Source organism: Taudactylus pleione, unplaced genomic scaffold, assembly GCF_031769625.1.
Source record: "Taudactylus pleione unplaced genomic scaffold, aTauple2 ptg001807l, whole genome shotgun sequence".
Classification (NCBI taxonomy): Eukaryota; Metazoa; Chordata; class Amphibia; order Anura; family Myobatrachidae; genus Taudactylus; species Taudactylus pleione.
The window spans coordinates 346,433-373,420 of record NW_028286204.1 but is presented as its reverse complement, the minus strand read 5'-3'; the positions used below and the strand labels follow the sequence as shown (position 1 = coordinate 373,420).

The following is a 26,988-nucleotide window of genomic DNA, read 5'->3' as shown; positions in this document are numbered from 1 at the left end:
CACACTGTATGTAACGTACAGGAAAGGATACGCGGCATGGCACACTGTATGTAACGTACAGGAAAGGATACGCGGCACGGCATACTGTATATAACGTACAGGATAGGATACGCGGCACGGCACACTGTATGTAATGTACAGGAAAGGATACGCGGCATGGCACACTGTATATAACGTACAGGATAGGATACGCGGCATGGCATACTGTATATAACGTACAGGAAAGGATACGCAGCATGGCACACTGTATATAACGTACAGGATATAATACGCGGCATGGCATACTGTATATAACGTACAGGAAAGGATACGCGGCATGGCATACTGTATATAACGTACAGGAAAGGATAAGCGGCATGGCACACTGTATGTAACGTACAGGAAAGGATACGCGGCATGGCATATTGTATATAACGTACAGGAAAGGATACGCGGCATGGCATAGTGTATATAACGTACAGGATAGGATATGCGGCATGGCATACTGTATATAACGTACAGGAAAGGATAAGCGGCATGGCATACTGTATATAACGTACAGGAAAGGATACGCGGCATGGCACACTGTATGTAACGTACAGGATAGGATACGCAGCATGGCATATTGTATATAACGTACAGGAAAGGATACGCGGCATGGCACACTGTATATAACGTACAGGATAGGATACGCGGCATGGCATACTGTATATAAATACCTGGATACATGGTGCTGTGACTGTATATAATGTACAGGAAGAACACAGCCAGGACTGATTATAACTAATCATACAGCCTGAATCTGAGTCCAGTTAGATGCATATAGGCTGAAGGGGGCAGAGATTATTATTTATTCACATTTATAATACATGTAGCACTATAGAAATGGCCATTATTACACACGTGACAGATCCTACCTTCCTCTCTATTATTGCACAGAATGTTATAAGCACTGCGACATTCAATAGAATAAAATAATATTTAAGAAAAAGCCTAAATTACAAAAGAAAACTATTTCAGGAACCTGCCCTCTATGATATATAAAGTGTATAACACACGTCGGCTACAGCTAATTGGAGTGAGCCGTCATGTGTAGTTTCAGGATTTAGCGCTATTCCTGCAGTACTTCTGCTCAGGGGCCCCTGTATCCACCGCAAGCAGCAGCCGGTACTGGATATTGGGCTCAACGTCACCCAACGAAGGTTGGAGAGATAACGTAAGCTTTGTGTACGCCCTGAAGTTACCGTATTCTCTGCAGCAGACAGGACATGTGACGTAACATAAAGGGTTTATGAACGAACAATGGCGCACACTAATATAACCAAAAAACAGCTGCCAAAGTGCACAACCCAAAGTTCCCACCAAGAACAATCAGTACAATAATCAATATATAGAAGCAGGTAATACACAAAGGCGCTAACAAAAAGTCATTAGAGATATGAGTCAGAAGATGAATCTTGTTCCGTTTATCAATCCTCCATAGAACCTTTGGATGGTTCAAAACCCCATAATCCTCCAGGACATACTGTATATATAAAAAAGGAAGGAGAGAGAAAGGACGCAATATAGTGTAGTATGTTATTTAATATGTCATGACAAGATAAAATATCCAAAAAATAGGTATCCAAAAATCTTCATTAATATTTCTCAATAAACAAACAATAGTTATATAACATGAAGCACTTTCTGGGATCATCCAGAGTGAAATATCATCGAATGTGCGTAAATTGGAACCATACCGTGTTTAGCACCAGATTTGGTGCTTCCAGAGAGTATATAAGGGAGATCTCCGGATAGACGCCCCTCTCCCTGCAAGCATCTGGTTTGGCCAGCCGCACACAGGGCCTGATTCAGACCCGCCCGCAAGTGCTTGCGAGCGGGTCGATGGTGCGCTCTGCGCACCTGCAGTGGCCACACTGCGCGTGCGCAAGCCCCGGAGCGAGAGAGAAAATCTCTCGCTCCGTGGCTCACTACAAAAGGGGCGGCTGTCGATTGTGATCGACAGCTCGCCCCGTTTTGTAGGCGTGGCGGGGGGGTGGCTTCACAAACAGAGGCGTTCCCAAGCGAACGCCTGCCGTTTGTGGGCGGCCCCACTGACATCACCAGTGATGTCAGTGAGAGAGCTTCCGGCTCTAATAGAGCCAGAAGCTCTCTGGGGCTTGCGGCCACGAGACCCTACCACAAGGGTCTCATCGCAAGCCCGATGCTGGCCGCTCTTTCAGAGCGTCAGTCTCTGAATCAAGGCCACAGTTCCAGGTCCCCAAGGGCTCAAAGCAGGTGAATCCCAGCTTCCAACGCGTTACGAGTAAACACGACTCTTCCTCAAGGACATGTGACGTATTATTAGTAGAATTTACACAGTATACAAATATATTTTTCCTGAAAGAAACAAACCAGTGACAAAAACCACAGTGCCAAGTTGCATGGCTTTTAGTGCAGCATTGCTAGTTACAGCCAGATAGGGCCGAAGCGCATACTCCAACTTTTGGACAACTTCCCAATACTAAAACCTGCCACCATATAGCAAGCGGGAACCTTCCCCCGGCTACTCCAAGCTGGGAACCGCTAAATTCTGCTTCGATAAAACTTCATCAGGCTTTATTATAGAGGACATGCCGGATTGTAGTATTCCGAGCGGCTTTCTCACACCTCCCGGTGACATTGGGGTTCCAATGAGGGAGTGGGAGACGTCACCCCGTTACAGCAGCGCACTAGTTTGCATTATGCACTTATTTAAAAGAATTTAAAAAAAACAAGATCTTTCACCAAAAAGTAGATTTCGAATCAAGACATAGTGATTAATCCACCAAATTTTTTTTTTTAAATTAATATAATCTTGGTCAAGTTAATTCAGTTTCTGGGCAGCACCAAGATTGTGGGAGAAGACTCCCGAGTACAAATGCCAGCTCAGAGAATCCTTACACCACCAAGGCTGGCGTCTCGCCATCACAGCCGCACACGCGGCACCTAGACAGCAGTTATGGCAGCAATGCCTCCCACATGTCTTTGGTTTGCTGCTGGGCTTTAGGGTCATTGGAGTAATCCAAGAGATCTCCATGCCACATACCGATCCCCCGAAGACCAAGTTTCTTGATATAAGCCGCCTTCAAAGTAATGCTCTCCGGGTCGTCGTACCAGACCTGATGGATTTTCCCTTGTGAGCCCTGTCGGAACAATTTTTAGAAATAAATTTAATGCTACTGAGTGAAATCCAGAAGATACACAGTGGTTACTGAATACAGCAGTTACAATTAACAACCTTGTAATTATAAAAAGCCGCTTTCTGCTCATCATCCCATAGTCTCCCAGACATTGAACTGTTCAGCTGCTTCATGATTGTACTGTATCCGACCTGGTCGCCCACTGCTGCTTTGTAGTCAGGCCTCCGGAGAGCTTGTTTTTGCAGTTTGCACTGGTTAGTCTGCAGGGAACATGAGGAAGATTTCATAAGTCTAAAAGGGGCAACTAACTGACTCATAACTGTAACTTGGTGAAATATTAGTTTTATCATATTGCAGGTTTACCATTTAATAAAACCTATTTCTTATATAAATACTACATATTAACCCACTTCTGGCACCAACGTGAGAAATATATGAACCTCAATGACCACAAAATGTCTTAAACCCCATTTGCTTGAGTAACCTGCTCAGTTCTGTGCTCCAGTGAATATCTGTTAGCCTCAGTTGTATTATAATACAGACATAAACCGTGTGGCTACTGCGCCATAGTGCTTGTACTGACCAGGTGTATGTGTAGGCAGACAGCTTTTAGGGAAGGGGTGTGTGTTAGACACGCTGCCTCTCCTCTGGGTGTATGTGTAGGCAGACAGCTTTTAGGGAAGGGGTGTGTGTAAGACACGCTGCCTCTCCTCTGGGTGTATGTGTAGGCAGACAGCTTTTAGGGAAGGGGTGTGTGTTAGACACGCTGCCTCTCCTCTGGGTGTATGTGTAGGCAGACAGCTTTTAGGGAAGGGGTGTGTGTAAGACACGCTGCCTCTCCTCTGGGTGTATGTAGCTGCACTCATCTTGGTGATCACTACACTGACTATAGAAGGATCATGGTGACATCGGCTCCTGCACTTGTCAGTGTGCACCATTATGTACAGCAATGATCCCTGGGATTATACAGGAGAATCAGAGCGCAGAGGCCAATGTGTGCTCCCCCAGATAATTACCTCCGTTAGCTGGACACAGGAATAGTCGTAGCCGTACCAGGGGACACCCATTACCAGCTTCTTAGGATTGACCCCCAAATTAATAAACTGAATATAACCTGGAGAAAGAGAAATGAAATGTGGGTTATATGTAAAATGAAAGAAAATCAGACGATGATGATGACGACTTATAGCTGTAAAATGACAGTAAGAAGTGGGTGACGGGTGATTGCGGCATTTGCGTCATAATTCTATTTGTAACCGTTAATGAGCAATTCTCCTAATTCTACATTATACAGTTACTCATTATATTCTCATTGTTTTACAGCCCTCAGCAATAGGTGACTGATGGCAATAAATTAACATTGTATCCCAGCTTCTATAGGGCAGCGCTGTTACTGCATTTATCAGCGGAGGATCCATTACCCGTCAGTGATCAGTGGATGTCGCTGGTATAGACCAGTGGTTGGCGATGAGACAGAGATTGCAGAGAAGCACCAGTTACCCGTTACACCTGCGCTGGTCCCTAGAAAAGTAATGGTATCACCAATGATGCCACCTGTGCCCCATATTGGAGGAGATCAGTAATGAGGCTTTAGGCAGGTATGAGGACACAGCGCGGTTACCACATGTTCTCCCATGTTTGTGTGGGTTTCTTCCCACAGTACAAAAACATACTGTTAGGCGAGTTGGCCCAAAAAGATCACTTTACTGCCGGGCTTGGGAAACAGCTGGCCTAATGCATGCGTGAGAATCTACGCTGCCGGGAAGGGAACAGAAGATCCCTCTCCATCGTTAACCCCACAAACTTTTAATAAATAGGTTCCCTAAACTGTAAGCTCAAATTTGCCAGGGACTGATGTTCATGAATTAATATTCTCTGTAAATGGCTGTGCAATCTGCAGATGCTCTATTAAGGATCATAAATAAACCTAAAATAACCCTTAGCAACCAATCATTTTGTTTTGATCGATTTAGCTCAAGTTAGACAATCGGCGATTACTTGTCTGTTACAGGTTACCGCTTTAGTAAATAACCCCCTATGTATCGGATTTCACAACTGCAGGAAAATGATCTTTAAACACTGCGCCGTCACAAAGGGTTTGTAAACTGACCAGTTATGGTGTCGTCGAACGGTGCGTTTGCTCCAGCGATCGATTTTTTCCAGACTTGAGACTGGTCGTCATAGGACATAACAAGCAGGAAGTCGCACAGGTCGGCTATACCGGTGTAGTTATAGCAACGGTCATAAATGCATTTGGGAGACCACGGAACATCAATTGTAACCTAGACGTGGTGCAGGGCAGAATTTATCACAGTCTACAGTATAAAGCAAAAAAATTTAAAACATCCAATATTCCTAAATATCTTACAAGTATATTGTATTATAGAATCTCCTGCTGAAGAAAATGTCCTGGAATCTTAGATTTCTGATTTAACCTGACTTTGTTTATGTAGTAAACCATGGTCTGTGCACATGAGCCAGGCGCTGCGCTCCACCAGTACGACAGGTTCTGCGCTGGAATTTCCCGCGGTCACAGTCTGGGCTTAGCACGACCATAGCAAAAATGTTTTGTGTGTTTTTTTATAAGAGAGGACATCAGTGAAATCACATCATAGCCCGGGCGCTTTGTGCTTCTGCATGTTCAAATGGGGGTTCCCTGCGAAAGAGCGTAACAAGTGGTTCAGAAACCGTGTGCGCGGCCTACAGCCCCCCCCGAAACCGCAATCTCTTTTCTGATTGAATAAACGGGTGAGAAGATTCTCTAAAACCAATGAGTTCAGCTTTGCAAAAATAAAAGTGGGAAATTTGGTCTAAATGTCCACAAGTCAGATTCATAAACGTAATTTGTTTTTTTCATACATCAAAGCGTTCAAGATTTAAATTGCCAAAAACAAGACAATAAAAAAAAAGATTCTATTGTTACATTCCCTGTAAGCGGCGTCACTAACACGGATCGGCACTTTTGGGACAGATTAGCCAGGAGATTTTTGGTGCCATAGAGGACAGTATTGGAGGAGACGAGGGCGGCGTATGATTGTGGCCGCAGCTTACAACCACCCATGTGGCAATTCCCCCAAACTCCCAGCCCCCCCCCCCCCCTCCCAGCTGGTCACTGTAAATACAGATCTGTGACGCTGAGACAGTAACTGTTACCACCATCAGAAATGTATCATTTAGTTATGGCACAGAAATATATACAGAGTAAATCCCAAGTACTGTACTACTCAACCGTAGGTAGGGAAATACAATGGAGTTCACTCCTCTATAATATATATCACTTGTATCAAAGTATTTAATAAAGAAGGATTGAGGATTCCCTTATATGCTGGTCCATCATCGCCAAAGTTCTCAAGTGGTATGCGCTCTAACAACTGGAACTTTTCTGGATACAAAGTTGCCATCTCTGGTGCATTCCCTCTGTACATCGGCCGATGACGTCTTGCTCCTGCTGATCTGGCGCCACAAAAACATCAGGTGGTGGCTATTAACATCTCTAGGGGAGCGTAATTCACCGAGGTTCTGCCCCCCTCCGCTGCCGTCACACCGGGATTGCTACTGGTGAATACGACCTACAGCGGTGGTGAGGTGCACTGACGGTAGTGAGGTTGAATAGAACATCAGCATTTAGGCTAAAAAACTGCATTCAATTATCCTTGTCCCATACCTAACTGGGTTTCTAAAATATACCGGATTTCTAGAGACTTTGGTGGACTTTATATTTGCATTTTATGTTAGGAAGTTTTACTTTACATTATACTTCTCCCTACTATATATCTTAAGTAATAACCCTTTGTGGTTTTAAATAGCATTTTATGTTTCAATTGTATGTCCTGGTAATTATACCATATAAATGAATTTGTAATACTCTACTTTTGCGTTCCCTATTTCTTGTTTATATATTTAATAAAGTAGTTATTGGGGCTATTTATTATAGTAAAGGAGAGCCTTAGGGTTGTGCCTGTCACATGAAGCCTTTCTCCTGTTGCCTATTGCACTAAGGGCCTGATTCAGCAAGGATCGCTATTGCAGCTCCATAATCGCACGCTGGTGTGTTGCGAACATATGGTAATGACTGCCATCGCAAAGCTATTACAGACATCCACAGCCAGCATATAGACGCCCACTACCACTTTCGCACATACGTAATACTTTGCAATCCTGCGTATACATCGGGAACATCGAGTAACATCGGCCCCTCACGCACAATAACAGCAGGTCTGACCTTACCTCTAAATTGCTAACCTCATCGCACGCAGTAAGCATACAAGCTGCATATACCGTCGCAGTGGCTAATTTATGCACGCCTATGTGGCGTTCAATCAGATTAGCACGCCTGCATTTCGCTGACCACTCCCCCCGTCAACACCCCCAAACGCTCGCTTCATATCAATCACTCTGCGATGGGTCTGCATGGTCTCTGCGATCACGATGCATACGCAAGCGCAGTACGAAACAATCGGCCGTCTGCGTGCGCAATTGCAATAGCGATCCATCATAAATCTGGCCTTAAGTACAGGCATTACTTTATACACCCGAGATGTCTGACCTGAAGTTATACAGAGATTATGGTCTCTATTCATTATCACTTCATTTCTACAAGTTTTTGGGCCATTCATCAAAAAGGTAACGCAAGAAAAATCACAGACACTGTATCTCCTACTTACCTTCCTCTCCCGGAATGTCCCGCTGTCCCCATACACTAGTATCACAGATATCTCCTGCTTACCTTCCTCTCCCGGAATGTCCCGCTGTCCCCATACACTAGTATCACAGATATCTCCTGCTTACCTTCCTCTCCCGGAATGTCCCGCTGTCCCCATACACTAGTATCACAGATATCTCCTGCTTACCATTCTCTCCCGGAATGTCCCGCTGTCCCCATACACTAGTATCACAGATATCTCCTGCTTACCTTCCTCTCCCGGAATGTCCCGCTGTCCCCATACTCTAGTATCACAGATATCTCCTACTTACCTTTCTCTCCCGGAATGTCCCGCTGTCCCCATACTCTAGTATCACAGATATCTCCTACTTACCTTCCTCTCCCGGAATGTCCTTCTGTCCTCATACACTAGTATCACAGATATCTCCTGCTTACCTTCCTCTCCCGGAATGTCCCACTGTCCCCATACACTAGTATCACAGATATCTCCTACTTACCTTCTTCTCCCGGAATGGCCGCTGTCCCCATACACTAGTATCACAGATATCTCCTACTTACCTTCCTCTCCCGGAATGGCCGCTGTCCCCATACACTAGTATCACAGATATCTCCTGCTTACCTTTCTCTCCCGGAATGGCCCGGTGTCCACATACACTAGTATCACAGATATCTCCTACTTACCTTTCTCTCCCGGAATGTCCCGCTGTCCCCATACACTAGTATCACAGATATCTCCTACTTACCTTTCTCTCCCGGAATGTCCCGCTGTCCCCATACACTAGTATCACAGATATCTCCTACTTACCTTCCTCTCCCGCAATGGCCGCTGTCCCCATACTCTAGTATCACAGATATCTCCTACTTACCTTCCTCTCCCGGAATGTCCTTCTGTACCCATACACTAGTATCACAGATATCTCCTGCTTACCTTCCTCTCCCGGAATGGCCGCTGTCCCCATACACTAGTATCACAGATATCTCCTACTTACCTTCCTCTCCCGGAATGGCCGCTGTCCCCATACACTAGTATCACAGATATCTCCTGCTTACCTTCCTCTCCCGGAATGGCCGCTGTCCCCATACACTAGTATCACAGATATCTCCTGCTTACCTTCCTCTCCCGGAATGGCCTGCTGTCCCCATACACTAGTATCACAGATATCTCCTGCTTACCTTCCTCTCCCGGAATGGCCGCTGTCCCCATACACTAGTATCACAGATATCTCCTGCTTACCTTCCTCTCCTGGAATGGCCGCTGTCCCCATACACTAGTATCAAAGATATCTCCTGCTTACCTTCCTCTCCTGGAATGGCCGCTGTCCCCATACACTAGTATCACAGATATCTCCAGCTTACCTTCTCCTACTTACCTTTCTCTCCCGGAATGGCCCGCTGTCCCCATACACTAGTATCACAGATATCTCCTACTTACCTTCCTCTCCCAGAATGGCCCGCTGTCCTCATACACTAGTATCACAGATATCTCCTGCTCACCTTCCTCTCCCGGAATGCCCCACTGTCCCCATACACTAGTATTACCTTTCTCTCCCGGGAATGGCCCACTGTCCCCATACATTAGTATCACAGATATCTCCTGCTTACCTTTCTCTCCCGGAATGGCCCACTGTCCCCATACACTAGTATCACATATATCTCCTACTTACCTTCCTCTCCCGGAATGGCCCGCTGTCCCCATACACTAGTATCACAGGTATCTCCTGCTTACCTTCCTCTCCCGGAATGGCCGCTGTCCCCATACACTAGTATCACAGATATCTCCTGCTTACCTTCCACTGGCGGAATGTCCCGCTGTCCCCATACACTAGTATCACAGATATCTCCTACTTACCTTTCTCTCCCGGTATGGCCCGCTGTCCCCATACACTAGTATCACATATATCTCCTGCTTACCTTCCTCTGGCGGAATGTCCCGCTGTCCCCATACACTAGTATCACAGATATCTCCTACTTACCTTCCTCTCCCGATGTGGCCCGCTGTCCCCATACACTAGTATCACAGATATCTCCTCCTTACCTTCCTCTCCCGGAATGGCCGCTGTCCCCATACACTAGTATCACAGATATCTCCTGCTTACCTTCCTCTCCCGGAATGGCCGCTGTCATCATACACTAGTATCACAGATATCTCCTGCTTACCTTCCTCTCCCGGAATGGCCGCTGTCCCCATACATTAGTATCACAGATATCTCCTGCTTACCTTCCTCTCCCGGAATGGCCGCTGTCCCCATACCCTAGTATCACAGATATCTCCTGCTTACCTTCCTCTCCCGGAATGGCCCGCTGTCCCCATACACTAGTATCACAGCTATCTCCTACTTACCTTCCTCTCCAGGAATGTCCGCTGTCCCCATACACTAGTATCAGAGATATCTCCTGCTTACCTTCCTCTCCCGATGTGGCCCGCTGTCCCCATACACTAGTATCACAGCTATCTCCTACTTACCTTCCTCTCCCGGAATGGCCGCTGTCCTCATACACTAGTATCACAGATATCTCCTGCTTACCTTTCTCTCCCGGAATGGCCGCTGTCCCCATACACTAGTATCACAGATATCTCCTGCTTACCTTCCTCTCCCGGTATGGCCCGCTGTCCCCATACACTAGTATCACAGATATCTCCTGCTTACCTTTCTCTCCCGGAATGTCCCACTGTCACAATACACTAGTATTACAGATATCTCCTGCTTACGTTCCTCTCCCGGAATGGCCCACTGTCCCCATACACTAGTAACACAGATACCTCCTGCTTACCTTCCTCTCCTGGAATGTCCGCTGTCCCCATACACTAGTATCACAGATATCTCCTACTTACCTTCCTCTCCCGGAATGGCCGCTGTCCCCATACACTAGTATCACAGATATCTCCTGCTTACCTTTCTCTCCCGGAATGGCCCGGTGTCCCCATACACTAGTATCACAGATATCTCCTACTTACCTTTCTCTCCCGGAATGTCCCGCTGTCCCCATACACTAGTATCACAGATATCTCCTACTTACCTTCCTCTCCCGGAATGTCCTTCTGTCCTCATACACTAGTATCACAGATATCTCCTGCTTACCTTCCTCTCCCGCAATGGCCGCTGTCCCCATACTCTAGTATCACAGATATCTCCTACTTACCTTCCTCTCCCGGAATGTCCTTCTGTCCTCATACACTAGTATCACAGATATCTCCTGCTTACCTTCCTCTCCCGCAATGGCCGCTGTCCCCATACACTAGTATCAAAGATATCTCCTACTTACCTTCCTCTCCCGGAATGGCCGCTGTCCCCATACACTAGTATCACAGATATCTCCTGCTTACCTTCCTCTCCCGGAATGGCCGCTGTCCCCATACACTAGTATCACAGATATCTCCTGCTTACCTTCCTCTCCCGGAATGGCCTACTGTCCCCATACACTAATATCACAGATATCTCCTGCTTACCTTTCTCTCCTGGAATGGCTCGCTGTCCCCATACTCTAGTATCACAGATATCTCCTACTTACCTTCCTCTCCCGGAATGGCCTGCTGTCCCCATACACTAGTATCACAGATATCTCCTGCTTACCTTCCTCTCCCGGAATGGCCGCTGTCCCCATACACTAGTATCACAGATATCTCCTACTTACCTTCCTCTCCCGGAATGGCCGCTGTCCTCATACACTAGTATCACAGATATCTCCTGCTTACCTTTCTCTCCCGGAATGGCCGCTGTCCCCATACACTAGTATCACAGATATCTCCTGCTTACCTTCCTCTCCTGGAATGGCCGCTGTCCCCATACACTAGTATCACAGATATCTCCAGCTTACCTTCTCCTACTTACCTTTCTCTCCCGGAATGGCCCACTGTCCCCATACACTAGTATCACAGATATCTCCTACTTACCTTCCTCTCCCGGAATGGCCCGCTGTGCTCATACACTAGTATCACAGATATCTCCTGCTCACCTTCCTCTCCCGGAATGCCCCACTGTCCCCATACACTAGTATTACCTTTCTCTCCCGGAATGGCCCACTGTCCCTATACACTAGTATCACAGATATCTCCTGCTTACCTTTCTCTCCCAGAATGTCCCACTGTCACAATACACTAGTATTACAGATATCTCCTGCTTACCTTCCACTCCCGGAATGGCCCGCTGTCCCCATACACTAGTATCACAGATACCTCCTGCGTACCTTCCTCTCATGGAATGTCCGCTGTCCCCATACACTAGTATCACAGATATCTCCTGCTTACCTTCCTCTCCCGGAATGGCCCACTGTCCCCATACACTAGTATCACAGATACCTCCTGCTTACCTTCCTCTCCTGGAATGTCCGCTGTCCCCATACACTAGTATCACAGATATCTCCTACTTACCTTCCTCTCCCGGAATGGCCGCTGTCCCCATACACTAGTATCACAGATATCTCCTGCTTACCTTTCTCTCCCGGAATGGCCCGGTGTCCCCATACACTAGTATCACAGATATCTCCTACTTACCTTTCTCTCCCGGAATGTCCCGCTGTCCCCATACACTAGTATCACAGATATCTCCTACTTACCTTCCTCTCCCGGAATGTCCTTCTGTCCTCATACACTAGTATCACAGATATCTCCTGCTTACCTTCCTCTCCCGCAATGGCCGCTGTCCCCATACACTAGTATCAAAGATATCTCCTACTTACCTTCCTCTCCCGGAATGGCCGCTGTCCCCATACACTAGTATCACAGATATCTCCTGCTTACCTTCCTCTCCCGGAATGGCCGCTGTCCCCATACACTAGTATCACAGATATCTCCTGCTTACCTTCCTCTCCCGGAATGGCCTACTGTCCCCATACACTAATATCACAGATATCTCCTGCTTACCTTTCTCTCCTGGAATGGCTCGCTGTCCCCATACTCTAGTATCACAGATATCTCCTACTTACCTTCCTCTCCCGGAATGGCCTGCTGTCCCCATACACTAGTATCACAGATATCTCCTGCTTACCTTCCTCTCCCGGAATGGCCGCTGTCCCCATACACTAGTATCACAGATATCTCCTACTTACCTTCCTCTCCCGGAATGGCCGCTGTCCTCATACACTAGTATCACAGATATCTCCTGCTTACCTTTCTCTCACGGAATGGCCGCTGTCCCCATACACTAGTATCACAGATATCTCCTGCTTACCTTCCTCTCCTGGAATGGCCGCTGTCCCCATACACTAGTATCACAGATATCTCCATCTTACCTTCTCCTACTTACCTTTCTCTCCCGGAATGGCCCGCTGTCCCCATACACTAGTATCACAGATATCTCCTACTTACCTTCCTCTCCCGGAATGGCCCGCTGTGCTCATACACTAGTATCACAGATATCTCCTGCTCACCTTCCTCTCCCGGAATGCCCCACTGTCCCCATACACTAGTATTACCTTTCTCTCCCGGAATGGCCCACTGTCCCTATACACTAGTATCACAGATATCTCCTGCTTACCTTTCTCTCCTGGAATGGCCCACTGTCCCCATACACTAGTATCACAGATATCTCCTACTTACCTTCCTCTCCCGGAATGGCCCGCTGTCCCCATACACTAGTATCACATGTATCTCCTGCTTACCTTCCTCTCGCGGAAGGGCCGCTGTCCCCATACACTAGTATCACATATCTCCTGCTTACCTTCCGCTGGCGGAATGTCCCGCTGTCCCCATACACTAGTATCACAGATATCTCCTACTTACCTTTCTCTCCCGGAATGGCCCGCTGTCCCCATACACTAGTATCACAGATATCTCCTGCTTACCATCCTCTCCCAGAATGGCCGCTGTCCCCATACACTAGTATCACATATATCTCCTGCTTACCTTCCTCTGGCGGAATGTCCCGCTGTCCCCATACACTAGTATCACAAATATCTCCTACTTACCTTCCTCTCCCGATGTGGCCCGCTGTCCCCATACACTAGTATCACAGATATCTCCTCCTTACCTTCCTCTCCCGGAATGGCCGCTGTCCCCATACACTAGTATCACAGATATCTCCTGCTTACCTTCCTCTCCCGGAATGGCCGCTGTCCTCATACACTAGTATCACAGATATCTCCTGCTTACCTTCCTCTCCCGGAATGGCCGCTGTCCCCATACACTAGTATCACAGATATCTCCTACTTACCTTCCTCTCCCGGAATGGCCGCTGTCCCCATACACTAGTATCACAGCTATCTCCTACTTACCTTCCTCTCCCCGAATGGCCGCAGTACTCATACACTAGTATCACAGATATCTCCTGATTACCTTCCTCTCCTGGAATATCCGCTGTCCCCATACACTAGTATCACAGATATCTCCTGCTTACCTTCCTCTCCCGATGTGGCCCGCTGTCCCCATACACTAGTATCACAGCTATCTCCTACTTACCTTCCTCTCCCGGAATGGCCGCTGTCCTCATACACTAGTATCACAGATATCTCCTGCTTACCTTTCTCTTCCGGAATGGCCGCTGTCCCCATACACTAGTATCACAGATATCTCCTGCTTACCTTCCTCTCCTGGTATGGCCCGCTGTCCCCATACACTAGTATCACAGATATCTCCTGCTTACCTTTCTCTCCCGGAATGTCCCACTGTCACAATACACTAGTATTACAGATATCTCCTGCTTACCTTCCACTCCCGGAATGGCCCGCTGTCCCCATACACTAGTATCACAGATACCTCCTGCGTACCTTCCTCTCATGGAATGTCCGCTGTCCCCATACACTAGTATCACAGATATCTCCTACTTACCTTCTTCTCCCGGAATGGCCGCTGTCCCCATACACTAGTATCACAGATATCTCCTGCTTACCTTTCTCTCCCGGAATGGCCCGGTGTCCCCATACACTAGTATCACAGATATCTCCTACTTACCTTTCTCTCCCGGAATGTCCCGCTGTCCCCATACACTAGTATCACAGATATCTCCTACTTACCTTCCTCTCCCGGAATGTCCTTCTGTCCTCATACACTAGTATCACAGATATCTCCTGCTTACCTTCCTCTCCCGCAATGGCCGCTGTCCCCATACTCTAGTATCACAGATATCTCCTACTTACCTTCCTCTCCCGGAAAGTCCTTCTGTCCTCATACACTAGTATCACAGATATCTCCTGCTTACCTTCCTCTCCCGCAATGGCCGCTGTCCCCATACACTAGTATCACAGATATCTCCTACTTACCTTCCTCTCCCGGAATGGCCGCTGTCCCCATACACTAGTATCACAGATATCTCCTGCTTACCTTCCTCTCCCGGAATGGCCGCTGTCCCCATACACTAGTATCACAGATATCTCCTGCTTACCTTCCTCTCCCGGAATGGCCTGCTGTCCCCATACACTAATATCACAGATATCTCCTGCTTACCTTTCTCTCCTGGATTGGCTCGCTGTCCCCATACTCTAGTATCACAGATATCTCCTACTTACCTTCCTCTCCCGGAATGGCCTGCTGTCCCCATACACTAGTATCACAGATATCTCCTGCTTACCTTCCTCTCCCGGAATGGCCGCTGTCCCCATACACTAGTATCACAGATATCTCCTACTTACCTTCCTCTCCCGGAATGGCCGCTGTCCCCATACACTAGTATCACAGATATCTCCTGCTTACCTTCCTCTCCCGGAATGGCCACTGTCCCCATACACTAGTATCACAGATATCTCCTGCTTACCTTCCTCTCCCGGAATGGCCTGCTGTCCCCATACACTAGTATCACAGATATATCCTGCTTACCTTCCTCTCCCGGAATGGCCGCTGTCCCCATACACTAGTATCACAGATATCTCCTGCTTACCTTCCTCTCCTGGAATGGCCGCTGTCCCCATACACTAGTATCACAGATATCTCCTGCTTACCTTCCTCTCCTGGAATGGCCGCTGTCCCCATACACTAGTATCACAGATATCTCCAGCTTACCTTCTCCTACTTACCTTTCTCTCCCGGAATGGCCCGCTGTCCCCATACACTAGTATCACAGATATCTCCTACTTACCTTCCTCTCCCGGAATGGCCCGCTGTCCTCATACACTAGTATCACAGATATCTCCTGCTCACCTTCCTCTCCCGGAATGCCCCACTGTCCCCATACACTAGTATTACCTTTCTCTCCCGGAATGGCCCACTGTCCCCATACACTAGTATCACAGATATCTCCAGCTTACCTTTCTCTCCCGGAATGGCCTGCTGTCCCCATACACTAGTATCACAGATATCTCCTGCTTACCTTCCTCTCCCGGAATGGCCGCTGTCCCCATACACTAGTATCACAGATATCTCCTACTTACCTTCCTCTCCCGGAATGGCCGCTGTCCCCATACACTAGTATCACAGATATCTCCTGCTTACCTTCCTCTCCCGGAATGGCCGCTGTCCCCATACACTAGTATCACAGATATCTCCTGCTTACCTTCCTCTCCCGGAATGGCCTGCTGTCCCCATACACTAGTATCCCAGATATCTCCTGCTTACCTTCCTCTCCCGGAATGGCCGCTGTCCCCATACACTAGTATCACAGATATCTCCTGCTTACCTTCCTCTCCTGGAATGGCCGCTGTCCCCATACACTAGTATCCCAGATATCTCCTGCTTACCTTCCTCTCCTGGAATGGCCGTTGTCCCCATACACTAGTATCACAGATATCTCCAGCTTACCTTCTCCTACTTACCTTTCTCTCCCGGAATGGCCCGCTGTCCCCATACACTAGTATCACAGATATCTCCTACTTACCTTCCTCTCCCGGATTGGCCCGCTGTCCTCATACACTAGTATCACAGATATCTCCTGCTCACCTTCCTCTCCCGGAATGCCCCACTGTCCCCATACACTAGTATTACCTTTCTCTCCCGGAATGGCCCACTGTCCCCATACACTAGTATCACAGATATCTCCAGCTTACCTTTCTCTCCCGGAATGGCCCACTGTCCCCATACACTAGTATCACAGATATCTCCTGCTTACCTTCCTCTCCCGGAATGGCCCGCTGTCCCCATACACTAGTATCACAGGTATCTCCTGCTTACCTTCCTCTCCCGGAATGGCCGCTGTCCCCATACACTAGTATCACAGATATCTCCTGCTTACCTTCCTCTGGCGGAATGTCCCGCTGTCCCCATACACTAGTATCACAGATATCTCCTACTTACCTTTCTCTCCCGGTATGGCCCGCTGTCCCCATACACTAGTATCACAGATATCTCCTGCTTACCTTCCTCTCCCAAAATGGCCGCTGTCCCCATACACTAGTATCACATATTTCTCCTGCTTACCTTCCTCTGGCGGAATGTCCCGCTGTCCCCATACACTAGTATCACAGATATCTCCTACTTACCTTCCTCTCCCGATGTGGCCCGCTGTCCCCATACACTAGTATCACAGATATCTCCTCCTTACCTTCCTCTCCCGGAATGGACGCGGTCCCCATACACTAGTATCACAGATATCTCCTGCTTACCTTCCTCTCCCGGAATGGCCGCTGTCCTCATACACTAGTATCACAGATATCTCCTGCTTACCTTCCTCTCCCGGAATGGCCGCTGTCCCCATACACTAGTATCACAGATATCTCCTGCTTACCTTCCTCTCCCGGAATGGCCGCTGTCCCCATACACTAGTATCACAGATATCTCCTGCTTACCTTCCTCTCCCGGAATGGCCCGCTGTCCCCATACACTAGTATCACAGCTATCTCCTACTTACCTTCCTCTCCCGGAATGGCCGCTGTCCTCATACACTAGTATCACAGATATCTCCTGCTTACCTTCCTCTCCTGGAATGTCCGCTGTCCCCATACACTAGTATCACAGATATCTCCTGCTTACCTTCCTCTCCCGATGTGGCCTGCTGTCCCCATACACTAGTATCACAGATATCTCCTACTTAACTTCCTCTCCCGGAATGGCCGCTGTCCTCATACACTAGTATCACAGATATCTCCTGCTTACCTTTCTCTCCCGGAATGGCCGCTGTCCCCATACACTAGTATCACAGATATCTCCTGCTTACCTTCCTCTCCCAGTATGGCCCGCTGTCCCCATACACTAGTATCACAGATACCTCCTGCTTACCTTCCTCTCCTGGAATGTCCGCTGTCCCCATACACTAGTATCACAGATATCTCCTGCTTACCTTTCTCTCCCGATGTGGCCGCTGTCCCCATACACTAGTATCACAGATATCTCCTGCTTACCTTCCTCTCCCGGAATAGCCGCTGTCCCCATACACTAGTATCACAGATATCTCCTGCTTACCTTCCTCTCCCGGAATGGCCTGCTGTCCCCATACACTAATATCACAGATATCTCCTGCTTACCTTCCTCTCCCGGAATGGCCGCTGTCCCCATACCCTAGTATCACAGATATCTCCTGCTTACCTTCCTCTCCCGGAATGGCCCGCTGTCCCCATACACTAGTATCACAGCTATCTCCTGCTTACCTTCCTCTCCCGGAATGGCCGCTGTCCTCATACACTAGTATCACAGATATCTCCTGATTACCTTCCTCTCCTGGAATGTCCGCTGTCCCCATACACTAGTATCACAGATATCTCCTGCTTACCTTCCTCTCCCGATGTGGCCCGCTGTCCCCATACACTAGTATCACAGATATCTCCTGATTACCTTCCTCTCCCGGAATGTCCGCTGTCCCCATACACTAGTATCACAGATATCTCCTGCTTACCTTCCTCTCCCGATGTGGCCCGCTGTCCCCATACACTAGTATCACAGCTATCTCCTACTTGCCTTCCTCTCCCGGAATGGCCGCTGTCCTCATACACTAGTATCACAGATATCTCCTGCTTACCTTTCTCTCCCGGAATGGCCGCTGTCCCCATACACTAGTATCACAGATATCTCCTGCTTACCTTCCTCTCCCGGTATGGCCCGCTGTCCCCATACACTAGTATCACAGATATCTCCTGCTTACCTTTCTCTCCCGGAATGTCCCACTGTCACAATACACTAGTATTACAGATATCTCCTGCTTACCTTCCACTCCCGGAATGGCCCGCTGTCCCCATACACTAGTATCACAGATACCTCCTGCTTACCTTCCTCTCATGGAATGTCCGCTGTCCCCATACACTAGTATCACAGATATCTCCTACTTACCTTCCTCTCCCGGAATGGCCGCTGTCCCCATACACTAGTATCACAGATTTCTCCTGCTTACCTTTCTCTCCCGGAATGGCCCGGTGTCCCCATACACTAGTATCACAGATATCTCCTACTTACCTTTCTCTCCCGGAATGTCCCGCTGTCCCCATACACTAGTATCACAGATATCTCCTACTTACCTTCCTCTCTCGGAATGTCCTTCTGTCCTCATACACTAGTATCACAGATATCTCCTGCTTACCTTCCTCTCCCGCAATGGCGGCTGTCCCCATACTCTAGTATCACAGATATCTCCTACTTACCTTTCTCTCCCGGAATGTCCTTCTGTCCTCATACACTAGTATCACAGATATCTCCTGCTTACCTTCCTCTCCCGCAATGGCCGCTGTCCCCATACACTAGTATCACAGATATCTCCTACTTACCTTCCTCTCCCGGAATGGCCGCTGTCCCCATACACTAGTATCACAGATATCTCCTGCTTACCTTCCTCTCCCGGAACGGCCGCTGTCCCCATACACTAGTATCACAGATATCTCCTGCTTACCTTCCTCTCCCGGAATGGCCTGCTGTCCCCATACACTAATATCACAGATATCTCCTGCTTACCTTTCTCTCCTGGAATGGCTCGCTGTCCCCATACTCTAGTATCACAGATATCTCCTACTTACCTTCCTCTCCCGGAATGGCCTGCTGTCCCCATACACTAGTATCACAGATATCTCCTGCTTACCTTCCTCTCCTGGAATGGCCGCTGTCCCCATACACTAGTATCACAGATATCTCCTACTTACCTTCCTCTCCCGGAATGGCCGCTGTCCCCATACACTAGTATCACAGATATCTCCTGCTTTCCTTCCTCTCCCGGAATGGCCACTGTCCCCATACACTAGTATCACAGATATCTCCTGCTTACCTTCCTCTCCCGGAATGGCCTGCTGTCCCCATACACTAGTATCACAGATATCTCCTGCTTACCTTCCTCTCCCGGAATGGCCGCTGTCCCCATACACTAGTATCACAGATATCTCCTGCTTACCTTCCTCTCCTGGAATGGCCGCTGTCCCCATACACTAGTATCACAGATATCTCCTGCTTACCTTCCTCTCCTGGAATGGCCGCTGTACCCATACACTATTATCACAGATATCTCCAGCTTACCTTCTCCTACTTACCTTCCTCTCCCGGAATGGCCCGCTGTCCTCATACACTAGTATCACAGATATCTCCTGCTCACCTTCCTCTCCCGGAATGCCCCACTGTCCCCATACACTAGTATTACCTTTCTCTCCCGGAATGGCCCACTGTCCCCATACACTAGTATCACAGATATCTCCAGCTTACCTTTCTCTCCCGGAATGGCCCACTGTCCCCATACACTAGTATCACAGATATCTCCTACTTACCTTCCTCTCCCGGAATGGCCCGCTGTCCCCATACACTAGTATCACAGGTATCTCCTGCTTACCTTCCTCTCCCGGAATGGCCGCTGTCCCCATACACTAGTATCACAGATATCTCCTGCTTACCTTCCTCTGGCGGAATGTCCCGCTGTCCCCATACACTAGTATCACAGATATCTCCTGCTTACCTTCCTCTCCCAGAATGGCCGCTGTCCCCATACACTAGTATCACATATTTCTCCTGCTTACCTTCCTCTGGCGGAATGTCCCGCTGTGCCCATACACTAGTATCACAGATATCTCCTACTTACCTTCCTCTCCCGATGTGGCCCGCTGTCCCCATACACTAGTATCACAGATATCTCCTCCTTACCTTCCTCTCCCGGAATGGCCGCTGTCCCCATACACTAGTATCACAGATATCTCCTGCTTACCTTCCTCTCCCGGAATGTCCTTCTGTCCTCATACACTAGTATCACAGATATCTCCTGCTTACCTTCCTCTCCCGCAATGGCCGCTGTCCCCATACTCTAGTATCACAGATATCTCCTACTTACCTTCCTCTCCCGGAATGTCCTTCTGTCCTCATACACTAGTATCACAGATATCTCCTGCTTACCTTCCTCTCCCGCAATGGCCGCTGTCCCCATACACTAGTATTACAGATATCTCCTACTTACCTTCCTCTCCCGGAATGGCCGCTGTCCCCATACACTAGTATCACAGATATCTCCTGCTTACCTTCCTCTCCCGGAATGGCCGCTGTCCCCATACACTAGTATCACAGATATCTCCTGCTTACCTTCCTCTCCCGGAATGGCCTGCTGTCCCCATACACTAATATCACAGATATCTCCTGCTTACCTTTCTCTCCTGGAATGGCTCGCTGTCCCCATACTCTAGTATCACAGATATCTCCTACTTACCTTCCTCTCCCGGAATGGCCGCTGTCCCCATACACTAGTATCACAGATATCTCCTACTTACCTTCCTCTCCCGGAATGGCCGCTGTCCCCATACACTAGTATCACAGATATCTCCTGCTTACCTTCCTCTCCCGGAATGGCCGCTGTCCCCATACACTAGTATCACAGATATCTCCTGCTTACCTTCCTCTCCCGGAATGGCCTGCTGTCCCCATACACTAGTATCACAGATATCTCCTGCTTACCTTCCTCTCCCGGAATGGCCGTTGTCCCCATACACTAGTATCACAGATATCTCCTGCTTACCTTCCTCTCCCGGAATGGCCGCTGTCCCCATACACTAGTATCACAGATATCTCCTGCTTACCTTCCTCTCCTGGAATGGCCGCTGTCCCCATACACTAGTATCACAGATATCTCCTGCTTACCTTCCTCTCCTGGAATGGCCGCTGTCCCCATACACTAGTATCACAGATATCTCCTACTTACCTTCCTCTCCCGGAATGGCCCGCTGTCCTCATACACTAGTATCACAGATATCTCCTGCTCACCTTCCTCTCCCGGAATGCCCCACTGTCCCCATACACTAGTATTACCTTTCTCTCCCGGAATGGCCCACTGTCCCCATACACTAGTATCACAGATATCTCCAGCTTACCTTTCTCTCCCGGAATGGCCCACTGTCCCCATACACTAGTATCACAGATATCTCCTGCTTACCTTCCTCTCCCGGAATGGCCCGCTGTCCCCATACACTAGTATCACAGGTATCTCCTGCTTACCTTCCTCTCTCGGAATGGCCGCTGTCCCCATACACTAGTATCACAGATATCTCCTGCTTACCTTCCTCTGGCGGAATGTCCCGCTGTCCCCATACACTAGTATCACAGATATCTCCTACTTACCTTTCTCTCCCGGTATGGCCCGCTGTCCCCATACACTAGTATCACAGATATCTCCTGCTTACCTTCCTCTCCCAGAATGGCCGCTGTCCCCATACACTAGTATCACATATTTCTCCTGCTTACCTTCCTCTGGCGGAATGTCCCGCTGTCCCCATACACTAGTATCACAGATATCTCCTACTTACCTTCCTCTCCCGATGTGGCCCGCTGTCCCCATACACTAGTATCACAGATATCTCCTCCTTACCTTCCTCTCCCGGAATGGCCGCTGTCCCCATACACTAGTATCACAGATATCTCCTGCTTACCTTCCTCTCCCGGAATGGCCGCTGTCCTCATACACTAGTATCACAGATATCTCCTGCTTACCTTCCTCTCCCGGAATGGCCGCTGTCCCCATACACTAGTATCACAGATATCTCCTGCTTACCTTCCTCTCCCGGAATGGCCGCTGTCCCCATACACTAGTATCACAGATATCTCCTGCTTACCTTCCTCTCCCGGAATGGCCCGCTGTCCCCATACACTAGTATCACAGCTATCTCCTACTTACCTTCCTCTCCCGGAATGGCCGCTGTCCTCATACACTAGTATCACAGATATCTCCTGCTTACCTTCCTCTCCTGGAATGTCCGCTGTCCCCATACACTAGTATCACAGATATCTCCTGCTTACCTTCCTCTCCCGATGTGGCCCACTGTACCCATACACTAGTATCACAGCTATCTCCTACTTACCTTCCTCTCCCGGAATGGCCGCTGTCCTCATACACTAGTATCACAGATATCTCCTGCTTACCTTTCTCTCCCGGAATGGCCGCTGTCCCCATACACTAGTATCACAGATATCTCCTGCTTACCTTCCTCTCCCGGTATGGCCCGCTGTCCCCATACACTAGTATCACAGATATCTCCTGCTTACCTTTCTCTCCCGGAATGTCCCACTGTCACAATACACTAGTATTACAGATATCTCCTGCTTACCTTCCTCTCCCGGAATGGCCCGCTGTCCCCATACACTAGTATCACAGATACCTCCTGCTTACCTTCCTCTCCTGGAATGTCCGCTGTCCCCATACACTAGTATCACAGATATCTCCTGCTTACCTTCCTCTCCCGATGTGGCCCGCTGTCCCCATACACTAGTATCACAGATATCTCCTGCTTACCTTTCTCTCCCGATGTGGCCCGCTGTCCCCAGAAGCATTTGCCATCTTCAGATGGCGTTTGCTCCCGTTTGCAGCGCACAGGTGGGTTACGAGAAGGGATCCTTTGAGATCCCTCTGCCTCTATTTGGCTCCTTCCACCAGACGCCGGGGCTTTTGTGCGCCTGTGTGAACTCTAGTCAGGCGCGGCAGTGCTAAGTTTCACAGCTCCGAGAGGAGCAGTAAAAAGATTTGGGGAGACAGCTGATTTTTGGACCAGCTGTCTCAGCACTGGAGCAATGATGAATTGCTCCAGCGCTCGCTGCGAGTTGAAATGTTAATTATCGGGGTCCGATAATTAACATAATGAGTAGAGCACCAATTCTCATTATTTTTTTATTTACATAATTATTGATATTCTTTATCAGACACGGCTAAAATTATCACTTCGGACAAAATTGCAATTTATAGTGTGTTCGTTGTCTATGTTATTTCATGTTGTTTTATTAAATGTATTATATCTGAGAGAAGTTTTGATACAATTATTTTCAGTCAAGTGATTCCATAGCATTTTCATATTTTTATTTTTATGTTCACATACTTAAATTATAGCGCAGTCCAATCCTGGTCACTTCAGAAAAAAGGCCTCTTTTGCAACACAGCTTTTCAGAAGAGTGATCATTAACATAATGAATATATATGTCTCACCTGAGATCCGGGGATTTCCCTATGGAAAGCGTCTGTAGTTTCCTGCACCAAAGCCGTCAGGGCGTAATACTCTGCACTATATGGGAGCACGGACTGTTCTATGTCCAAATTAATTCCATCCAAGTACTGACTCTTTGCCAAATTCACCTTCTGACTGACCCACGCAGATCTCTTCTGTGGATCCACAATATCCTCCAGCTGGACGTCTCCTTACACATCCAAGGAAAAGGAGATTAGTATGAATCGGTCACCAACACGTGACAGAGGCCTCACCAGGACTACAGTAACTACACTTATTACTACACAGTACCCAGCAGATTAGCCCAACTTTCAGGTTTACAAGAGAATATATTAAATTGTATAAAAAAAATAAAAAATTACTTGGTAACGGAGGAAAGAAAACTGGCCGGTCATGAAGATAATAATATTAATTTTTGATTTTTAAATATAATGTTACTGATATGTGTGTGTTCTACTGAATGCATTGGCCAGGAGCCTCAATGGGGCATCGATTCCACAAGTGGACAGAAGACCTCTGGAGAGATGGTGACCCATACCGGCTGGATATTTTCCCACATCTCCCTGATATTTGTAGGAGCAGAATCTTGGGTGTGAATGGACCTCTCCACCGCGTCCCATAAATGCTCCTCAAACCAATTCTGTAGAGCTTAGGACATGGTGCATTATCCTGCTAGCATCATCTATCGTTGTAGGGGTACATCAAGTCCATAAAGGACTGCAAATGGTCATCAAGCAATGCAACGTAGCAGTTACCGGTCAATGACATGTTCAGGCGGACTCAACCCATGTCATGTGAACACATCCCCCACACCAATATGGGACCACCACCAGCCTGCACGGTGCCTTGTTGACAACTGGGGTCCATGGCCTCATGGGATCTGTGCCACACGTGAACCCTACCATCAGCCTGAAACAACTATAACAGTGACTCGTGGAGCCACGCCACATGTTGTCAGTCATTCAGGGTCCAATTAGCAACGTCACAAGCCCAGATGAGGCGCTGTGCCCGGTGTCACAGTGGTAATGAGCACTCTGGTGGATCTTTTGCTCCCATGTACCATGGAAGCTAAAGAATGCTGCACTGAGCTGATGGATATGCGCCTGGTACCTCCTGCACTGAATGCGGATGTGATTTGAGCCAGTGCCGTTTGTTACCACGGACAAACCTGCCCAGACACCACGATCATTAAGCACCTGTGGTCATCCACTGCGCTGTCCACGGTGGTTGGTAATGCCTTCCACAAGGTATTCCTGGTACACACGTGACTCTGTAGGATTGAGATATTTCAGAAATGGAAAGTTCCATCCGTCGGGCACCCACTATCATGCCCCGTAAGAACTCTGATAATTCACATTGCCTTGCCATGAGCAACCCAGCCGGTGTTCAGACTGACTCACGAGATGTCAGATTATCTGATGCAGGTCTGGCCATTCCAAGACATCACAGGTGACACCACCTACCATTACCTTTACATACTGCTATCCCATGACTTTTCACGTGCAGGGCCCTCTTCCCCCATATGCTTTTCCTTCCCTTATTTATACTACTATCTACTGCATACTTCTTATAAGTTATAACTAGGGGTGTGCACCGGCCACTTTTCGTGTTTTGTGTTTTGGTTTTGGATCTGGATCTTTCTTCGTGTTTTGGATCTGCATTGGTTTTGCCAAAACCACCCTTCCGTGTTTTGGGTTCTGGGTTTTGTGTTTTGGATCTGTATTTTTTTTTTAAAAAGCATAAAAACAGCTTAAATCATAGAATTTGTGGGTTTTTCTGCTCCTATGCTATTATTAACCTCAATAACCTTAATTTCCACTCATTTCCAGTCTATTCTGAACACCTCACACCTCACAATATTGTTTTTATGGCCAAAAGATTGCACCGAGGTAGCTGGATGACTATTCTAAGCGACACGAGTGGGCAGCTCAAACACGTGACCCATCTAGGAGTGACACTGCAGTGGCAGACAGGATGGCAGTTTGGAAAACTAGGCCCCAAACAGTACACACTGCAAAGAAAAAAAAGAGGTGCAAGATGGAATTGTCCTTGGGCCCTTCCACCCACCCTTATGTTGTATAAATAGGACATGCACACTTTAACAAACCAATCATTTCAGCGCCAGGGTCTGCCACACAACTGTGGCTGAAATGATTGGTTCGTTTGGGCCCCCACAAAACAAGCTGGCAATTAATCTGTCCCTCCACAAACTGGCTCTACGGAGGCAAGATGTCATCCTCATCCTCCTCATCCACCGATTCCTCACCCTCTTCAGTGTGTACATCCTCATTCTCACAGAGTATTAATTCGTCCCCGCTGGAATCCACAACCACAGGTCCCTCTGTACGTTCTGGAGGCTGGTCTCCCTGGAAGAGTTGATAATTCATTTTATGAACATCATCTTCTCCACATTTTGTGGAAGCAACCTCCTACGCCTTTCGCTGACAAGGTTCCCGGCTGCACTAAACACTCTTTCGGAGTACACACTGGAGGGGGGGCAACTCAGGTAAAATAGAGCCAGTTTGTACAGGGACCTCCAAATTGCTTCTTTTTCCTGCCAGTACAGGTACGGACTGTCTGACATGCCTACTTGGATGCTGTCGCCGATGTAATCCTTTAACAGACAGACGCACGCTTGTCGTTGCTGCTTTAAGGATGCAGGTGCGGCTACAGCCCACACATTTCACAAAGACAGAAAAAAAAAGAATTTTTTTATTGTTTGTGGAGCGCACTTTGAGGGTTACACCACCCTTTAACAGACAGACGCACGCTTGTCGCTGCTGCTTTGAGGACAGTATCATATGCAGTGACAGTAGACTTGTCAGAAATTGTTGGCACGTCCTTCAGTCTGGACCAGATGTCCAAACCGGCCCTTGACTTATGACACAGGCGCACGCTTGGCGCTGCTACTGTGTTGATGCACATGCGGCTACATCGCACACAAGTCACAAA

The 26,988-nt window shown here is 48.1% G+C and overlaps 1 protein-coding gene across 1 annotated transcript in view; it reads right to left on the bottom strand.

The window, feature by feature from the left end:
- Positions 1-1,543: 1,543 nt before the first annotated feature.
- Positions 1,544-26,988, bottom strand: part of LOC148436336 (di-N-acetylchitobiase-like) — a 40,476-nt gene continuing 15,031 nt past the window's right edge. The window contains exons 4-8 of the mRNA XM_088465028.1: positions 24,018-24,226; positions 5,251-5,422; positions 4,157-4,254; positions 3,239-3,400; positions 1,544-3,143 (exon numbers count right to left, since the gene is read on the bottom strand). Of these exons, the coding sequence (XP_088321154.1) occupies positions 2,958-3,143; positions 3,239-3,400; positions 4,157-4,254; positions 5,251-5,422; positions 24,018-24,226 (827 nt within the window). The 3' untranslated portion in view covers positions 1,544-2,957. The remainder of the gene's footprint in view (positions 3,144-3,238; positions 3,401-4,156; positions 4,255-5,250; positions 5,423-24,017; positions 24,227-26,988) is intronic.